Below are 19,882 nucleotides of genomic sequence, written 5' to 3' on the forward strand. Positions count from 1 at the left end.
ATGGAGACTCTGATGCATGCACACAGACACACACACCCCATTTGCATATACATGTAGAGGGCCCATATCCCTGGAACATTTTAGGAGAACTCTTTAAATGGCCATATTTCAGTTATGCAGCTATAGTTACTGTGGTAACTTTGGTTTAATGTGGCTTGTCGGAAATGCAGATATAATAAGTGGAAACTAGCAGCAGCAGCAGTATGTATCAACATAGAAATGCATGTTAATTTTCTTTATAACAGTGTTCAGATAACCAAGCTTTCATAATGTTAGAAGAATATGTAATGATTAGGCAGTTATTAAAAAGGTTGAATGGCACAGAGAGTAGCTTACATTTTTGAAAGGTATTTAATGATGGTATTTTGGAAACCAAATTCATATTTTCACTTGAGATTCACTTTGCATCTCAAGTCCAGAGCTTTGAAGATAAAACTGTACAGTTGTGTATCGATACAGTTATGTATTGATAAATGGCCATAGACAGTTGTCATGCGTGTTTGTGGAAATAAGTGGCAGAAGTGTGTAGAAATAGAAACATCTTTTTAATCTTAGATTTTGGGACAAGTAGCAAAACTTTGGCTTTGTATGTATGTTCAGCTTTTGGAAATTATTTGTTAAATTGAGTCTTATTTGAAGTATACTAGTGTCAATTGTACAAAGTGGCATTATGGATTAAAAATAACTTTTTTCCAAAACACAGAGTAACTATGCCTTTGAAGGAAAGTACCTTCCAGTGCTGCTTCACTTACAGTCTCTTAAAGTTTCTCGTCCCTCGCTTTTTGTTATTTTTGATTTGAAATCAGACTGTGCTATTGAGAGTCAAGAATGTATCTAGAACATTTTAAACTATTTTAGGTTGCAGTGTAAAAAAAACTAAAATGTCAAAAATCTAAAAGTCCACAGTCATCAATTTTAGGTAGTCTATAAATTCAAATTTCACTCAATTTTAGCTTTCACTTTGTTTCATTAACCTTTTAACTATGAAGCATATGACATCTCAATTTTCTCACCTATAAGGATAGAGAAGGGAGTTACAAGTATCTATTAGCATGGTTGATGTGAAGATAATGTAAAATATGGTAATATGTCTAAAAGTACTTTGTAACTAAAGAACTATGCAAATAATGTTATTACATTAAAAATATAATACTGACATCTTTTTATTTGGAAGCCACTGTCAGAATGTCTATTTGCTGATATAGAAATCAAAGGAATTTTTTGCTCTTCATTTTTCATCTTTTTTTTTTTTTGTAGAAATACTGCTTTCTCATCAACCTGGAAATTAAGATTCTTTAAATAATGCTGATAAAATAGCACATCAGTATAAATTTTTGAAGCAGATTTATGAAAATATGCATTTTATTGTTTCTGAATCATAATGTATATCCAGCATGAATGATGTGGTAAGAATTAGCCTGTTAGAATTGATTACTCTACCTATTTTTAATAACTAGCATACTTCTCTTTTAAGACCATTTGAAGTGTTATAGGTATTCTTAGTGATGTTATATGGTTCTTCAAGGGAAATATGTATTTATATCTGCTTTATACATTTGGACAAAAATAGTAATAACACTTTCACAATACTGATTGGAAAACGAGTCACAATAAATATGTTGGATTTTCAAGATAAAAAGATGTACGGTTCTCAGATTTACAGCATACTGTCTATAAAAATAGTGCAATTGGGATATACTATTTTAGTAAGAAACTCATTAAGTACAACTTTAAGAGCTTCTTTTTCCTCTTGATTTTTTAAACTTTGAAATTCCAGTAAGCTGTTGGGAAAATGTCCTTCCTATTGCTCTTTGCTGCCGTGTCTAGAAGTGAGAGTACATTCAAATTAAAAACAGAAAGTCCCTTAAATTCCTTTCAAGAAGTCCATCCTGTAAGTGCCACTCCTGGAAAGACTATGGTTGTTATTACTTTTGACTGGAACGAGATTGCAAAAGACTTGAAGAAGAAATGGAAATAGTAATGAGAATTTTCTGTCACCCTTATAGTTTACAGTGTATTTGTTACACTTCTTTTTAGTCTATTACAGTGTTTTTGGCAAGAAGTCCTTACCTTTAGAAGGAAATCTGTAACAGTAATAGTTAAGAATACTGTATAATGAGATACTTATTATAATTAAAATTTAATTAAAATTTAAAATGTCTGTAATAATGATAACAACAAATTAGTTATAATTGTAAATAGGAAACTAATTATAATTATGTGGAGTGCTTTTCAGACTTCCCAGGTGACTCAGTGGTAAATAATCCACCTGCCCACACAGGAGACTCAGGTTCAATCCCTGGGTCGGGAAGATTCCTTGGAGAAAGGAGTGACAATTCACTCTAGTATTCTTACTTGGGGAATCCCGTGGACAGAGAAGCCTGATGGACTATATAGTTCATGGGGTTGCAAAGGAGTCGAACATGACTTAGCGACTAAACAACAATAACACGAAGTGTTTTTCACGTATTCTTTCCACATCTATTATTTTATTTTAGTGTTTGAATATTTTTGTGCTTTGGTAAATTTGCTCTTCTATAAATGAAGACTTAAGAAACCTGGGAGGTTGATGTGACTACCTCAGAGACTCTCCGTCGAGCTGTGGCTGAACTGAAACTCAAGGCTGGTCCTCTTATATTTCTTTTCCTGTGTGGCTTGATGTAACGTATATAATACACAGACATTTTTCTTACATTCTAGGTCCCGCCTAGACCAGCTTCTCGTGGACCAGCATTGCCAGCTAACAGAAGGCTGTGAGTCTGCATCTCGGCCCATCCATCCTTCTCCTTATTTCCATGATGAGTTCACCAGTGCGGTCCGGTCAGTCTGGTTGCTTTTTAAACTTTAAACAAATTTAGTATGAAAGATGTTGTTTTGTATTGCATCAAGTTAAGCAATTTAAATTGTGAAATGACTTTTTTCTCCTGATGAAGTTTGTTCGATATAATGAATTTTGAACTGTGTTCTATAGCCAATCCTCTATTGCATAACCAACTTGCATTCCAGGCAGTTAATTTCATTTGCTTTGTTATCTGAGCAGTAGACTTTAATTCTTCTGCTGCAAATGTAACATTTGGGGTGGATTTTATGAAGTTATAAATATTTATTAAATATGACGTAGGCATCTAATTTACATCCATAGTCTTTCTGACCAAATACCTATCTGTATGCTTTTTAAATGATGTCGTGGTCTTTGCAAGTCAGCTTGTGGATTTGCTCCTCTTCCATCTCTGTGACACACAGGAAGGATATTTTTCTTCCCCACCCTTCTTTGCTGCCACTCCTGTTTCCTATATACATATTTAATTATAATCTCAACACCTGCTTCCTCTGAGTCCAGTTAATGTGTGGCTCATGTAGTGTTGTGATCAGCACAGCCAATACCCGTTTCTCCAGGAATAGGGTGTCACTTTTGGAACAGACACGATCCAAATCTTCAGAATGATGGAATAGCTTCAGATATCACGTGTGAAACATAGACAAATTTAAAAAGAATTTTCTGTTTGGATCATTATGGGAGTATTTATTTCTGTGTATTCTTTAAAAATATTTCAGCATATTGATATCCTTGAGTTATCCAACTCCTAAGGTTGAAGCTAGTATAATATTTTACTCAGTTTATAAAGGGAAATCTTTTGCCAAGATTTTCACTCTGTGGAGGGCTGGGCACACCCAGATCAGCTGCTCTGGAATTTCAGTGTCTCATTAGCCTTCCCCACATCCCCAGCAAGTTGCCAGTTTCTGTGTTGAATTTGGAACTAGAAATTATTGGAGAGTGTAACAGTATTTGTTTGTTCTAAATGATGTAGTAAAGATATTCCAGAATCTTTAGTCACAGTCATGATTTATAATTGGCATTATTATCTGAATAAGAGATGAAGTTACCTAGGCTTCTTATATCTGAGTCCATGTAGCTCAGGGGTTCTCAAACTTTAGCATCAGTGGGAGGGCTTGTTAAAATGAAGCCACTTCCCCATTTTTTTTTTTTTTTAAATTCAGGTCTTAGGTGTGTCCCAGGAATTGCAGTATTTACAGGTTTCTGTAGGTGATGCTGTTGCTGCCTGGGGACTACACTTTGGGAAGCATGGGTCTAGCCTACTAAACCTCTTGCATCCTCCACCTCTGCCTGCTCCCCACCCACTCTTGGCCCCACACGCCTACCCTCACAGGCAGCCCTCTGTGTGACCTGCATTACTTATCACAATTAAGTATAGAATTACAGTCCTTTCTATTGAGTTGAACCTAAAAAGATATTTGCATCTTATATATGTGTATATTATCCTTAAAATATGTATTACAATAAGTCCCTTACATATGAACGAGTTCCATTCCAAGAGCGTGTTTCTAAGTTCAATTTGTTAGTAAGTCCAACAAAGTTAGCTGAGGTCCCCACTAACACAATCCGTTGCATGGTACTGTACTGTAATAAGTTTATAATACTTTTCACACAAATAACACATGCATGAAAAATAAGCAGAAAAGTGAAGCATTTTTAATCTTATAGTACAGAACCTTAGAAAGTAGAGAAGTACAACAGCTGGCTTACAGGGGCCGGCACACATGTCCACAGCTTTGAAAGTTCACATCTTTAAGGTTTGTATGTAGGGGACTTACTCTATGTATATTTTCTCTGTCAATGGGAGTATATATATTTATTTATATATAAATTTAATGTTTCAAAATTACATAATTTAAAAGAAACATTTAATTTAGAAATACCATAGTCAAACTTTTTTTTCTTGTAGTAGAATGTGTTGGAATCATTAAAAAACATACTGAAAGAAGTTGGAACAAATTGGCTGATTGCAGATGTGGAACAGGTATAGCAGGCTAGACCGGTGCTTCCCAAACTTACTCCATTTCTACAAGTTACTGTCTAGAATTTATACAGGGAGTGCCCTTAATTCTCAAGACCAGAAGCTATACTTTTTATTTATTTTTATAAAATTGTCTATGTCTCTTTATTCTCTACTCATCTTCCCCATATCCTCTCCACATTGTTTGTTTACCTCCCACTTTTACTTCACAGAAAATGACCGGTCAGATAGAACCATGGGAAAATAGATTTTTTGTTATTTCTACCTGAATTTGTAATCTTGAAATGGACACAAAATGCAGATCTCATTAAGGCTAATGAAGGATGAAACTATATGGGAAATTTTTGGATCCAAATTATAATTAAACTCAACTTATAAAATTTAACTTTTAAATAGTTATTGGATTCACTTATTTTCTTCTTTTTTATTGAAGTATAGTTGATGTGCAATATTATGTAAGCTACAGGTGTACAATATAGTGGTTCACAATTTTTAAAGATTACTTTCCATTTATAGTTGTAAAATTTTGGCTACATTCCCCATGTTGTTTAATATATACTTGTAGCTTATTTTATATATGACAAGTTCTATCTGTATATTGCCCCTCTCCCCTTTCCTCTCCCTCTTGGTAATCACTAGTTTTTCCTCTGTATCTGTAAATCTGTTTCTTTTTGGTTACATTCACTAGTTTGTTGTACTTTTTAGATTCCACATGTAAGTGATATCATACAGTATCTGTTTCTCTAACTTATTTCACTCAGCGTAATTCTCTTCATATCCATTCATGTTTTGCACATGGCAGAATTTCAAAATGGACCCTTTTATTTTTAATGTGAAACACACAATCCTGTCAGAACACTGTTGTAAGCCGTTAGATTCCCAGTTTAGCCGGTCAAGGCATGTTTAAAGGTATATACTTGGCAATGAATGAATACAGAAATATTTTGATCACCTTATTTGAAAAGGAGAATCGATATAATGTAATAAGAAATATTTTAAAATTTCACCTGGTTAAAAAAAGTGGACCAAATGACAGAAAGACAAACAGGTGAGAAATTCTATGGTTGATGCTTAATGTGATCTATGGACATCTTAGGTCATTTCTCAGGTATGTCTGTATTACATCGAATTTCATTCTAAAAGTAATGAGTTTTTATTGAGAGATCAATGTAAGGGTTATTCCAGTCTTAATTTTCTCATCTGATGTGTGGAACAGAATGTGGGAGTGACATTTTTGTTGTTGAGGTAACTGCTTAAGAGGTAAAGTATATTGGGCAAAAAAGCTATAGAAACGAAGTGTACATGTAAGGAACAGATGGTCAGAAGTAGCATTTACTGAACTTTGTGAGGTAAAAGAGAAAAGGAAGACAGATGAATGCATGCACCTAACTTTTGAGAGAGAAAAAATATATATGATTAAAGGAGTTTCAGGTTAAATAGAAATCTTATTGTCTGTGCAGCATAGACTGTTGTTTGTGTAAGAAGGGGACGTGAATCCATGTTTTAAGGTGTGTATAGAGAAGGAGTGAGTGGCACATAAATTCAGCTTCTTATGCTCAATTTGTAGCATTATATAAAGACTCAGAGTTCCTATATGTAAATGTAATATATAATAAGATGATCAAATATACTGGACTCCTTTTCAAAAAGACAAAGTAAAATAATACCAAATACTTGGATTAATCCCACAGATACCTAGCATAGCTCACTATTGGTAATATTTGACAACTGAAATCAGTATACCCTGCCAAGAGTATGATTTTGTAATATGAAAATGTCCTTCGAGGCTGCTGTTTCGCTGAGGAGGTTATTGCCAGTCATGATAATTGTTTAGTTAGAAGGAGAGTGGATGATAAATGAGACAGTCACCAAATGAAGCTCATTTGACTTTAGAGTCATTAAAATTTTTCTTATGGACTTTTCTTTCTTATAAATGCTTCTGGTCTGCTGAGAGCAGCATTCTACAGAGGTCTTAATCAGTTATGTTTGGAGAGTTCTTATGAATAAACTCTAAATTGAAGAAAGTCATAGCAAATGGATCAGGCGGGGGGACTCTTTTCTGTTTATTCCAAATACAAACTGCGATCAGAGAGACCTGAAATGCACTTTGCATTTATATAAAGGAAAATGTTCTAGCCACAAACATTAAAACATTCTTCAGCTACTGTTAGCCTGTATCTCATGGTGCCATATATATTCTGCTGGTGAGAAGTAACCTAATTGTTTGACTTAGAAAAACTGTTTTTCTCACATCTCCTTAAAAAAAAAAACCTGTCTAAAAAGAATTAAATTGGTCTTATGCAATCACCATCCATTTATTTTGCCTTTGTTCTGCAAAGGGCTCTAAGGAGTTATTGTACACCAGAAAAATAGTCTCACTCCAGTTGTTCCAGAAACTCTTTATAGTAAGTATTTCAGATAGAGTATTTCTGTTTGTCTTGAAAATTGGTTCTGGGATGGTATAAGTCTTATTTTCCTCAGGCATTGACAAAATTCTCATAGGAGTTCTCTAGTTCAAATAGAGTCAGTATCAAGGACTAAATGTTTCTGTCTCAATCATATATTCAGTCAAATAATACTGATTTCTGAATATGGAATACACTGATTTTTATTTTAATCTTGCTTCCCCAATAACGTTCTACGTTAGAGCACTGGGCATTGATCTTGGGCTCTGAGGAGTCTGAATGGAGAAAAGACTGTATGCATGAGACTGGCAGTTAAGACTGTATGCATGAGACTGGCAGCTAGCTGCTGCAGTTAAGATAGTCATTCATCAAAACTTACTATGCATGTATTTGGGCTTCCCTGATAGCTCAGTTGGTAAAGAATCGCCTGCAATGAAGGAGACCCTGGTTTGATTCCTGGGTCGGGAAGATCCCCTGGAGAAGTGATTGGCTACCCACTTGGGTATTCTTGGGCTTCCCTGTGGCTCAGCTGGTAAAGAATCCACCTGCAATGCGGGAGACCTGGGTTCGATCCCTAGATTGGCACGATCCCCTGGAGAAGGGAAAGGCTACCCACTCCAGTATTCTGATCTAGAGAACTCCATGGACTGTATACACCCTGGCATCGCAAAGAGTTGGACATGACTGAATGACTTTCACTGACTCACTCATACATGTATTTTGTACTAAGCTGTGTGTTAATCAGTGGGGACACAAACAGTACTAAAACCATGGTTTCTACCCTTATGGACATACTTTTTAGTGAGAGACAGAAGTGTAAATAGTTTTGGTCCATTCAGTGTGTTAAGTATTTTAATAATTATAGGAACAGAAGTTAATTTCTTCTGTATAGCAGTCTGTACAACATTTCTGGTAATTTATTTTTATCAGGATTGCCAGAATTCAGAAGGGAAGACTTTAGGGCTCATCTAACCTAGAGTTTTCCAAACATGTCAGGTAATAAATATCATCTGATGCTCTTGTCAAAAATACAGGTTCTGGGACCACTCCCCCCCCCCCCCCCCGCCACTGTTAAAAAAAAAGACATGCTAAACTATAGCTCACTTATTTTGCTTTCTGATACATAAAAACCTAGTGCTGTTCAAAACTAGTTCAGTTCAGTTCAGTCGCTCAGTCATGTCCGACTCTTTGCAACTCCATGAATCGCAGCACGCGATTGTCATCACCTCCTTGTCATCACCAACTCCCGGAGTTTACTCAGACTCATGCCCATGGAGTCGGTGATGCCATCCAGCCATCTCATCCTCTTTCATCCCCTTCTCCTCCTGCCCCCAATCCCTCTCAGCATCAGGGTCTTTTCCAATGAGTCAACTCTTCTCATGAGGTGGCCAAAGTATTGGAGTTTCAGCTTCAGCATCAGTCCTTCCAATGAACACCCAGGACTGATCTCCTTCAGGATGGACTGGTTGGATCTCCTTGCAGTCTAGGGGACTCTCAAGAGTCTTCTCCAACATCACAGTTCAAAAGCATCAATTTTTCGGCACTCAGCTTTCTTCACAGTCCAACTCTCATATCCATACATGACCACTGGCAAAACCATAGCCTTGACTAGATGGACCTCTGTTGGCAAAGTATTGTCTCTGCTTTTTAATATGCTATCTAGATTGGTCATAACTTTCCTTCCAAGGAGTAAGCGTCTTTTAATTTCATGGCTGCAGTCACCATCTGCAGTGATTTTGGAGCCCCCCAAAAATAATGTCAGCCACTATTTCTCCATCTATATCCCATGAAGTGATGGGACCAGATGCCATGATCTTAGTTTTCTAAATGTTGCGCTTTAAGCCAAATTTTTCACTCTCCTATTTCACTTTCATCAAGAGGCTTTTTAGTTCCTCTTCACTTTCTGCCAAGAAGGTGGTGTCATCTACATATCTGAGATTATTTATATTTCTCCCGGCAATCTCGATTCCAGTTTGTGCCTCTTCCAGTCCAGCGTTTCTCATGATGTACTCGGCATACAAGTTAAATAAGCAGGGTGACAATATACAGCCTTGACGTACACCTTTCCTGTTTGGAACCAGTCTATTGCTCCATGTCTGGTTCTAACTGTTGCTTCCTGGCCTGCATACAGATTTCTCAAGAGGTGGGTCAGGTGGTCTGCTATTCCCATCTCTTGAAGAATTTTCCACAGTTTGTTGTGATCCACACAGTCAAAGGCTTTGGCATAGTCAATAAAGCAGAAATAGATGTTTTTCTGGAACTCTCTTGCTTTTTTGATGATCCAGCAAACGTTGGCAATGTGATCTCTGGTTCCTCTGCCTTTTCTAAAACCAGCTTGAACATCTGGATGTTCACGGTTCACATATTGCTGAAGCATGGCTTGGAGAATTTTGAGCATTACTTTACTAGCGTGTGACATGAGTGCAATTGTGCAGTAGTTTGAGCATTCTTTGGGATTGCCTTTCTTTGGGACTGGAATGAAAACTGATCTTTTCCAGTCCTGTGGCCACTGCTGAGTTTTCCAAATTTGCTGGCATATTGAGTGCAGCACTTTCACAGCATCATCTTTCAGGATTTGAAATAGCTCAACTGGAATTCCATCACCTCCACTAGCTTTGTTCTTAGTGATGCTTTCTAAGGCCCACTTGACTTCACATTCCAGGATGTCTGGCTCTAGGTGAGTGATCATACCATCGTGATTATCTGGATTGTGAAGATCTTTCTTGTACAGTTCTTCTGTGTATTCTTGCCACCTCTTCTTAATATCTTCTGCTTCTGTTAGGTCCATACCATTTCTGTCCTTTATCGAACTCATCTTTACATGAGATGTTCCCTTGGTATCTCTGATTTTCTTGAGGAGATCTCTAGTCTTTCCCATTCTGTTGTTTTCCTCTATTTCTTTGCACTGATTGCTGAGGAAGGCTTTCTTATCTCTCCTTGCTATTCTTTGGAACTCTGCATTCAAATGGTAATATCTTTCCCTTTCTCCTTTGCTTTTCGCTTCTCTTCTTTTCACAGCTATTTGTAAGCCCTCCTCAGCCAACCATTTTGCCTTTTTGCATTTCTTCTCCATGAGGATGGTCTTGATCCCTGTCTCCTGTACAATGTCACAAACCTCCGTCCATAGTTCATCAGGCACTCTCTAGAGGAAGTAATAATTTGTAATTAAATTCTGAAATTCTAGATCTTAATATTAATGTTTTTTCTGCTAGTAAGACATTCTGTTTTTATGTGGAGATGAACCAAGGAGATTCTTATAGGTAGAATACATTTTTTTCTTCCTCAGAACAAATTTCTAATTATTTAACCCAGATCAAATTTTTAGAATGATCCCAAGGTAATAGAAAACATGATTTGAGTCTGAATATTTTTAAGAGTAAATAAATTAGGCTCTGTGAGCCCTGGAGTGATTCCAGTGTGACTTTTAATTTTGATGAGTTGAATGTATATAATGTAATTTTGATGAAAATCCACCCAAAGGAATTTTCCAGACATAGAACACAATAGCCATCATGCCCCCTGGGATTTCATAATGTTGTGGCTTCATGGGCTCCTCAGTGAGTCTGGATGGCAGAGTTACTATAGTAACTGTATTCCTAAGTCCTGTAATTTTAGTTTTCAAAGCGAATTGCATATAGGTGGCTCATTTCTGTTTTTTCCATCATTGTGGGAACACTTATATCAACTATCCACCTTATTGAGTGAGAGACCTGGCTATTTATACAAACTAAAGGTTTGTGGCAAGATCTTATATTCTATTAATATTACTTTTCTTTTTTTCTGTGGCAAACGTTAGGCAAAAATTAGTTGAGTTTTCCTCTCATGCCTCTATTTTGCTAAACAGCTGAGTTCCCTTATAGAAATGTAGAGTAGATATAATTAATGATCAAAAAGTTCTTTGAAATAAAAAAAACCTATGGAAATGCTAAGCAGTATAAACAATTTGAGGGCAAGCATTAATAAAAGCTTCACTGCAAGCATTTTTAAAGAGCACTAATAAAAGCTTCATGGATAGCAGCCATCCTGACTGGCGTGTAATGGTACCTCATTGTGGTTTTGATTTGCATTTCTCTGATGATGAGTGATGTTGAGCATCTTTTCATGTGTTTGTTAGCCATCTGTATGTCTTCTTTGGAGAAATGTCTGTTTAGTTCTTTGGCCCATTTTTTGATTGGGTCGTTTATTTTTCTGGAATTGAGCTTCAGGAGTTGCTTGTATATTTTTGAGATTAATCCTTTGTCTGTTTCCTCATTTGTTATTATTTTCTCCCAATCTGAGGGCTGTCTTTTCACCTTACTTATAGTTTCCTTTGTTGTGCAAAAGCTTTTAATTTTCATTAAGTCCCATTTGTTTATTTTTGCTTTTATTTCCAATATTCTGGGAGGTGGGTCATAGAAGATCTTGCTGTGATTTAACTGTTGGTGGGAATGCAAACTAGTACAGCCACTATGGAAAACAGTGTGGAGATTTCTTAAAAAACTGGAAATAGAACTGCCATATGACCCAGCAATACCACTTCTGGGCATACACACTGAGGAATCCAGATCTGAAAGAGACACGTGCACCCCAATGTTCATCGCAGCACTGTTTATAATAGCCAGGACATGGAAGCAACCTAGATGCCCATCAGCAGATGAATGGATAAGGAAGCTGTGGTACATATACACCATGGAATATTACTCAGCCGTTAAAAAGAATTCATTTGAATCAGTTCTAATGAGATGGATGAAACTGGAGCCCATTATACAGAGTGAAGTAAGTCAGAAAGATAAAGAACATTACAGTATACTAACACATATATACGGAATTTAGATAGATGGTGGCGATAACCCTATATGCAAAACAGAAAAAGAGACACAGAAATACAGAACAGACTTTTGAACTCTGGGGGAGAACGTGAGGGTGGGATGTTTTGAAAGAACAGCATGTATATTATCTATGGTGGGGCGGACCACCGGCCCAGGTGGGATACATGAGTCGGGTGCTCGGGCCTGGTGCACTGGGAGGACCCTGGGGAGTCGGGTGGAGAGGGGGGTGGGAGGGGGGGTCGGGATGGGGAATACATGTGACTGTATGGCTGATTCATGTCAATGTATGACAAAGCCCACTGAAATGTTGTGAAGTGATTGGCCTCCAACTAATAAAATAATATTAAAAAAAAAAAAAAAAAAAAAAAAAAAAAAAAAAAAAGCTTCATGGTTCAATTAATACAGCACAACATTGGGTTTCCTAGAAGCATATGGGACCCAGAAGGCCTGCCCCTGTTTTTAAAATTTACGAAGTCTTTAATGATTCACCACTTTTACTAGTGCATTACCCACTGTGGTGCCATTTAGTCATTAAGTAGGAAACTAAAACCAGGGCAAAGCTACAAACAAATATCATCATGTCCAAGTGGGTATGTTTTTCTTCAATTTGTTCACAATGAATTACCATAAAAAATGAATGGCAAATGAAATAGAGCTATAGACAAATCAAGGTTATGGCTTCCCCAGATGCATCTGATCAGTTGGCTTTTTAATGAAATACAGGCTAAATCTTATTACAGTAATCTTGATTTAACTAAAATAATTTCAGGCTCCCAGCTAATTATCTATTTCAAGTAGTGTTCAAAAAATTATTCTAAGATAATGAATAAATTTGTCCCTTGAAGTTTGCTGTAACAGAATTTGGTCACAGAGTATACGATAAGTGGGAAATACTTCATGTTAAATTTTATTAAATATTGTTTTAGTTTTTTTAATTACAGCAACTTCAGAGTTAAGTGATTCATTCTTGTACTATTGCTAAATCTAAACTTCTCAGTATGGGATTTTCTTGGTTCTTTTTATCTTGCTATGTGTTGTTCCATTGCTAAGTCGTGTCTGACTCTTTCCGACCCCATGGAGCACACCAGGCTCCCCTGTCCTTCACTGTCCCTGGAATTTGCTCAGATTCATGTCCTTTGAGTTGGTGATGCTGTCTAACTGTCTTGCTATATAGAACAAGAAAATTCTGACTTTCTAATAGGTGAGGCATTACTATGGGTTGAATTTTGTCATGCTTATCTTTACAAATTACAATCAATGCATTTTATCAATGCATGTTCCGTGTGTTGATTTCTGTTTCTTTAGATACTTTAATATCCAAAATGAAAGACTCATGACTAAATTATTGATGAGTTTTTCTTTAAAATCTGTTTTGATTAAGAGGAAGTAGAAAACTCTGAGGTACTCTGTGAAATTTTTTGAAGTTTATTTTTTTTCATGATAACTTTCTGGCATTTGATTATATAAAGCTCTTTCCTTTTATGATAGATGGTTGCTTGTCAGGCAGCTATATGTAATTAACCTTTTCTTCCGGACTTTTAACTTCTAAGAAAACTTTCTCTTCATTACTGATATTATAGATCCACTGGCAACTGGCTGAGCTGGGAAATTTCCTCTGGAGTTAGAATTTGCTGTAATAATTTTGCCATTCTCAAAAGATGACAGATAAAAATTAAGACATATATAGAGAATCACAGAAAGTAAAACATTTTGAGTGTTATTTATTGGAGCATATGTGGCCCTATATAACTCTTAATCCCTAAAAATCATTATAATGTTGCAAAACAGTCACATATGGGCACACATGTACACACACTTTCTTTGGTATTCTGAGGAGCCAGCTTCAAAGTACAAAGAGGAAAAAAATACTCTATAAATGTCTACATAATCCTATAAACAAAAGGCTGTCCACGTATATTTTGCAGATGTACCCAATTTTGCTAATGTATCTTCAAAAAGTTCAGTGTTGTTTTATAACTGCATTCATGAAAAGATCAATGTAAAACAGGTATTTATTAACCATGGCTTATTTGACTTAGATTTTCATCATCATATTTAAACTATGAAGGTGTTTAAAAGTGTGACTCCAATAAGTAAACTTTAAGAACTGTGAATATTACTTCTTTCTCACTATAATTTCAGATAAACTGGCATGATTCTTTTGCAGTCTTCAGCTATTACTGACATGACTTTTATACATGAGTTGTTGCTGTTGTTTAGTCAATAAGTTGTGTCCAACTCTTTCTCAACCCATGGATTGTAGCCTGCCAGGCTCCTCTGTCCATGGAATTTCCCAGGCAAGAATACTGAAGTGGGTTGCCATTTCCTTCTCCAGGGAATCTTCCCAACCCAGGGATTGAATCTAACATCTCCTGCATTGGCGGGTGGATTCTCTACCACTAAGCCACCTGGGAAGCCCATAAACTAGTTAAGGAAACATAATATTTAACATTATACATATTATGCACATTTTCTGGTGAGTACACTCTAACAACAAGAACTTGAATGTTCTAACAACTACACTGTTTCACTCTTTGGCATGATTCTAAAGAAAGGTTTCCATAAGGAAGTCTTAGAAAATGTAGATAAACTGATTTGTCATGACTTTAGTATATTTCTGATCTTGAGATTTTGAGTGCTTTCTGGAGATCTAAGACGGCTTTGCAGATGGGCAAAGTCAAAACTTTACCTTGAAACTCTCTTTTAAAAATCTCTATCTGATAGGAAAAATATTGCAAGTCATTGTAGTACTTTTTTGGTTTGTCACTGGGACCGCAGATGTCTATCCAGTGTGTTCAAGGACGTGGACATTTTGGAAATGTTACTATCATTTAGGGCATACTGTCATAATAAATTATTAAGCCAGTGAGTGTGAAATAATTCTTCCTAAAGTCTTGTCTTCCCTCATTATATGTTGTATTAAATAAGCATTATAGTTAGAGATATTTTAAAAGCTGCTTTAAGAAAATAAGAGTATATGCTATGACAATTATTTTTGCATTGTTTTTATGGTTTTTAATTACATATATATATATATATATCTTTGTGCCTATAATATTGTGTTTGATTTTTTAATGGAGAATTGAATGAATATCTCTTATTTTGGCTTTATGTTTAAAGTGAAACGATATATAGATAAACAGATTTTAAAGGTAATAGTATTTCAGTTAAAGGACCTAGCAATTAGTAGGAAAGGTCAGGAAGCTAATAACAGATAGGGGTAAAAGAATATATACCATAACTTGTGTTAGATAATGCATGTTATTGAATTTCTGTATTTCAATAAAACATGTCAAAGAAGAGTTCATTTTCCCTTCTGTTGGGAGAATTGATAATCTGCTTAGCCATCTGCCTTTCTACCTTTCTTTATTTTTCTTTTATGCTGCCTAACTCCAAACAGGATTTGGGATCTATATAATAAGTTTAAAAAATAAAACACATGAAAAAGAAAAGAAATAAAGAAAGGAAAATTGGATAAAGTAAACACCTTTAGTACATATACTCAGGTTCTGTGAAGTTGCAGAAAAGGAATGGAGTTGGCTCTGAACTTCCTGGTAGCAAGTCTGTTTTCTACTATGAGATTATGCTTCCTTCAGCCTAAATCTAATCAAGTCATTGCCCTCTTTAAGAATTATCAGTGACTGTCCATCACCCCTACCTGATATATACCTGCGTATGTACCCTTTCCAGATTTACCTTCCTCTTTCTCCTCAATGAGCCCTGAACTCTGTTCTGATCACCACATGGAGCTGTGTGCCTTCCACAGGTCCTGCTTTTCTGCCTTTAGACCTTTAAATGCACTTGTCTAACTGCTGAGAGTGCTTTTCTCAGTACTCTCCACCTCTCCATATCTTGGGAAATGTCTTTGTTCATCTTTCAAGACATGAATCCAATTCCATGGTTCTGTGAAGCCTTCGTGGGCTCCTCTGACATCTGCTACCTTTGTCAGTTATGGAACTTATCTCTTGATACTGGACGTTGTCTTAGTAATAGCTCTGTAAGAAGGAAGGGCATTTTTCTGATTTTTTTTTCTTTTCTTTTGATACAAAATAAAGTAGTTGGCTATGTTACTCCCAGTTGCTTCCTTCATTAACTAGTATGCTGCCTAGCATATCAATGGAACCAAACAAGTGAAGAATGAAAGGCTTTGAGAGGAGGCTGATGATGGTGGTACTGTCTTGGAGGGTGGGGAAGCTGTTGAAAACATTTGAGCAAAACCAAGCTGCTCAATCTCTGGAAAATCATATCCCTTGCCTTCGTTTCTTCTTCTGTGCTCATTTGTTGACTTTCTGTTCTTTTTACTTCTGAATGATGATTTTGGGATGTTCTTTTCCTCTATTTAGTTCTATGCATTCAAATGTTTTTTTCTCTTTCTAGGGTTGCTTGTCTGTCACTTGAAAAATAAACATTGCGGTAGAGTGCTTACTGTTTGCAAGACTTGCAGTCACACGCTGAGTTTCCTAAATGCAGAAAAGTCTCTAAATTTGGGATGGATGGCCTTAGCTAGCAAAGTGGTAGAAGCAGACCTGCATCCTTTTTTTGTTTTAGTACCTTCGACCTCTTCCTATTGCAATACTTATAAGCTACCTCCCTACTTTTAAAAAATGCATAGTATATTTAAGAAAAGAAAATAGAAAAATTTCTTTTTTCTTTAAGAATACAAAAAGTTAAAAGAGTTTTGAGTTGTGATTAAGCAGGAGATTTTTAAAAGTTAGTTTAAAGTTTATTGGATCATCTGCCTTTAAACTTTTAAAAACTCATGCAATTTTTGCATAGGGTATTATTAACACTTAACTTTTTATGTCCTTGATGTCTGAGCACTTTATATACAGTATGTATAAACAGCTGGTTTAAAACCTTAAGACTTTTCAATCTGTAAGTTTCCAATTCCTCTTACTTAAAATGGTGAACTTATAAGCTTGTTAATATAATAGGTAACATCTTCATATAGATTAAATTGGGATCTTAAACTTTCTGTGTCCCCATTATAGATGTTTTTGGCTTGACAGTGTTGCAGTATGATATTTGCTGGACAGAGTGATGTCTTACTTTGGCACATACCTAGTCATACAGGGTTCCTTTCATATCTGTAAGAATGTTCATTTTCTCAAGATCATGAAAAGAACAGATGGGGAACAGACAAGCACTGCATGTCTTTCACAGTTCTCTGAGGGATGTTTTTGGGTAGGTTTTTCTTTGTCACACGCATAACAAGTATGTTTTTACCCTGAATGATGCAATGGTCCAGCTTCCTGTGGGGTAACATACACCAACAACAGTGCCATAACCCATTAGTTGATAGCGAACTCCCCAAATCCATAGAGATTTGCTCCGGTCTAAATGAGTGACTAATTTTTAAACTACAAGGTAAACCTGAGGTCCTTAGGGAATAGGGACATGTGAAGGTTCGATTGTTTATTTTGCTTGTTATAACTGTAGGATCATTAAGGAAATGTTTATATCCTGTTGTGGTTATATGCTCTTAACCAATGTATGAGGCAAGGAGGTTTGATATTTCTGCCTTCCTTGTATTCCTTAGTATTCTCTACCCCTCCTCACAACTGCTATGAAAAAAAAGTTCACACTCATCAGATCTAAATAGACCCATATCTCTTGCTTTGAATACTTTGTTATCTATTAATGAGAAATTATCCAAATACATATTTGAAGCCTAGAGACTTAAATATAAGCTCTGGAAACAGGTGTTACCTGTCATCTATCTATTATTCATTATATCTCTCTTTGTCCCAGTTTCCTTGCTTGGAAAATATGTCATGACTGTTATATTGGTACCTAAAAGGTATAATTGTGAAAAAACATAGTAAAGGATCTAGTGTTCTTTTAGAATTATTACACATAAATTTGTAATTTTTGCTCAACTGGAACTTGTAAACTACCCTTTTGTGAATGTCTCTGTAAACTCTGTTGTGTGTAGTTTCTTACCACACTGATGAGAAAGACCACCATTTCCAGGTTCTAACACAGTTTCCAGTATTGCTCACTTTTGAGCAAATGGAACTACACCTTTCCTCTTTCTTATTGTATTATAGGGCTTCCTGCTCTATCCCACTCCCAATAGTGAATAAATTTGTTGCCTTACTTCAACTTTATGCTGTGTTTTTATACCATTTTCCATGTGAGTGCCCTCCCACCCCCACCCTCACATCCAGTCACATTATTGTTGTATACTGATTACATTGGAGAAGGAAATGGCAACCCACTCCAGTATTCTTGCCTGCAGAATCCCATGGACGAGGAGCTTGGCAGGCTACATTCCATGGGGTCGCAGAAGAGTCAGGTGTGACTTAGTGACTGAGCACATATTGATTACATGTGGTTTAGTGAAATACTTGCCCTGAGTATCTTTTTGAACCTGATATTAGCGACAAGTTTGTCAGATGACTTTTTTTCTTTTGATCAAACCAGATAAGCTGCTAATAAGATTGGCATGAGAGATTTATAATTTTTACAGTTTCCATTCTGTGGTCATAGATGAGGCTCTGTTTATTACTCAGATTTAAATCGAAGAGTTAGAGGACTCTGTGGGCTTTGAAATATGTAGCAGGTAGCAGAGTAAAATGGAAAGAATAAGAGTACCTGAAGGAGTCAGGAAATCTCTATCAAAAACCCAGTTCTGCCCTAACTTTGGGCTTTGGAAAAAGTCATTTTACCTCTCTGGATGTAAGTTTTCCATCTTGTGTTTGTTTCCTGTGGCTGCTATAATTACCACAAACCTGATGGCTTAAAACAACCGAAATTTATTCACTTACAGTTCTGGAGGCAAAAGTCCAAAATCAGTTCATTGAGCTGAAGTCAGGGTGTAAGCAGGGGGCTCGTCTCCCCAGAGGCTCGAGGGAAGAATCTGTTCCTTGCCTCCTCCAGCTTCTGGCAGCCACCAGTGTTCCTTACTTTGTGGTTGCATCATTCTGTCCTCTGCCTCCGAGGTCACATTGCTGGCTCCTCTTTTGTGTATATCAAATCTCCCTTTCCCTCCCTATTTCAAGGATGCATATGATTAGTCTCTTCACCTTAAAATCTTTAATCACACCGGTGATTCCTTTTTTTTTTTTTTTTTTTGCCGTTTGAGGTAATAGTCACAGGTTCCAGGGATGAGGTGGATATTTTTTAAGGGGGTCATTATTCAGCCTACTGAACAACTGAAATAGTTTCTGAATTCCTGCTGGCTTGTAATTTCTATACATGCATTTGGCTCATTCATTCACCCATTCACTAAACTTTTATTTCATGCCCATTGTGTGCCACATACTGTGCTAGATATTAGGAATAATATGCTGACCATGCCTTTAAGAAGTGCAGTATGTTGTCAATAAGATGTACCATACAGAATAAATGCAGAGCTAAAGGTAAAGGAGACAACTTGATCCAGAGTGAGATTAATTCTGTGTATGTCTCCTTTTGCATAATTCTAGAGCATAAGTGACCATCTTCAGCACTGGTAAATTTTTTCAGTAAGTCTAAGAGTTACATGCAGCCTGTGGACCAGAATGTGTTTTGCAGTGGGAAAAACATGCATTAGCTTAAATTCAGTTCAGAAGAATGTGTTCATAGACCTTGCCCTGCAAAGAATATATGGGTGTGCACTCAGTCATGTGCAGCTCTGTGACCCTATGGACTGTAGCCTGCCAGGTTGCTCTGTCCATGAGATTTTTCAGAGTACTGGAGTGGGATTCCATTCCCTCCTCTGGGGGATCTTCCTGACCCAGAGGTTGAATCTGTGTCTCTTACATCTCCTGTATTGGCAGGCAGGTTCTTTATCACTAGTGCCACCTGGGAAGCCCAAAGAATATATAATTTTATACAGCTCTTATCAACTCAACGTTAGCAGTAGAGT

The 19,882-nt window shown here is 36.5% G+C and overlaps 1 protein-coding gene across 4 annotated transcripts in view; it reads left to right on the plus strand.

The window, feature by feature from the left end:
- Positions 1–2,700: 2,700 nt before the first annotated feature.
- The window catches only part of HDAC9 (histone deacetylase 9), a 912,538-nt gene continuing 895,356 nt past the window's right edge, over positions 2,701–19,882 (plus strand). For 2 of the 4 annotated variants that reach the window (XM_065939951.1, XM_065939954.1), the window contains exon 1: positions 2,711–2,820. In XM_065939951.1, the coding sequence (XP_065796023.1) occupies positions 2,796–2,820 (25 nt within the window). In that variant the 5' untranslated portion in view covers positions 2,711–2,795. Of the gene's footprint in view, positions 2,821–19,882 lie in introns of all 4 variants that reach the window. The other 2 variants (XM_065939945.1, XM_065939953.1) reach the window with 2 other exon arrangements.

This window comes from Muntiacus reevesi, chromosome 6 (genome assembly GCF_963930625.1).
Source record: "Muntiacus reevesi chromosome 6, mMunRee1.1, whole genome shotgun sequence".
Classification (NCBI taxonomy): Eukaryota; Metazoa; Chordata; class Mammalia; order Artiodactyla; family Cervidae; genus Muntiacus; species Muntiacus reevesi.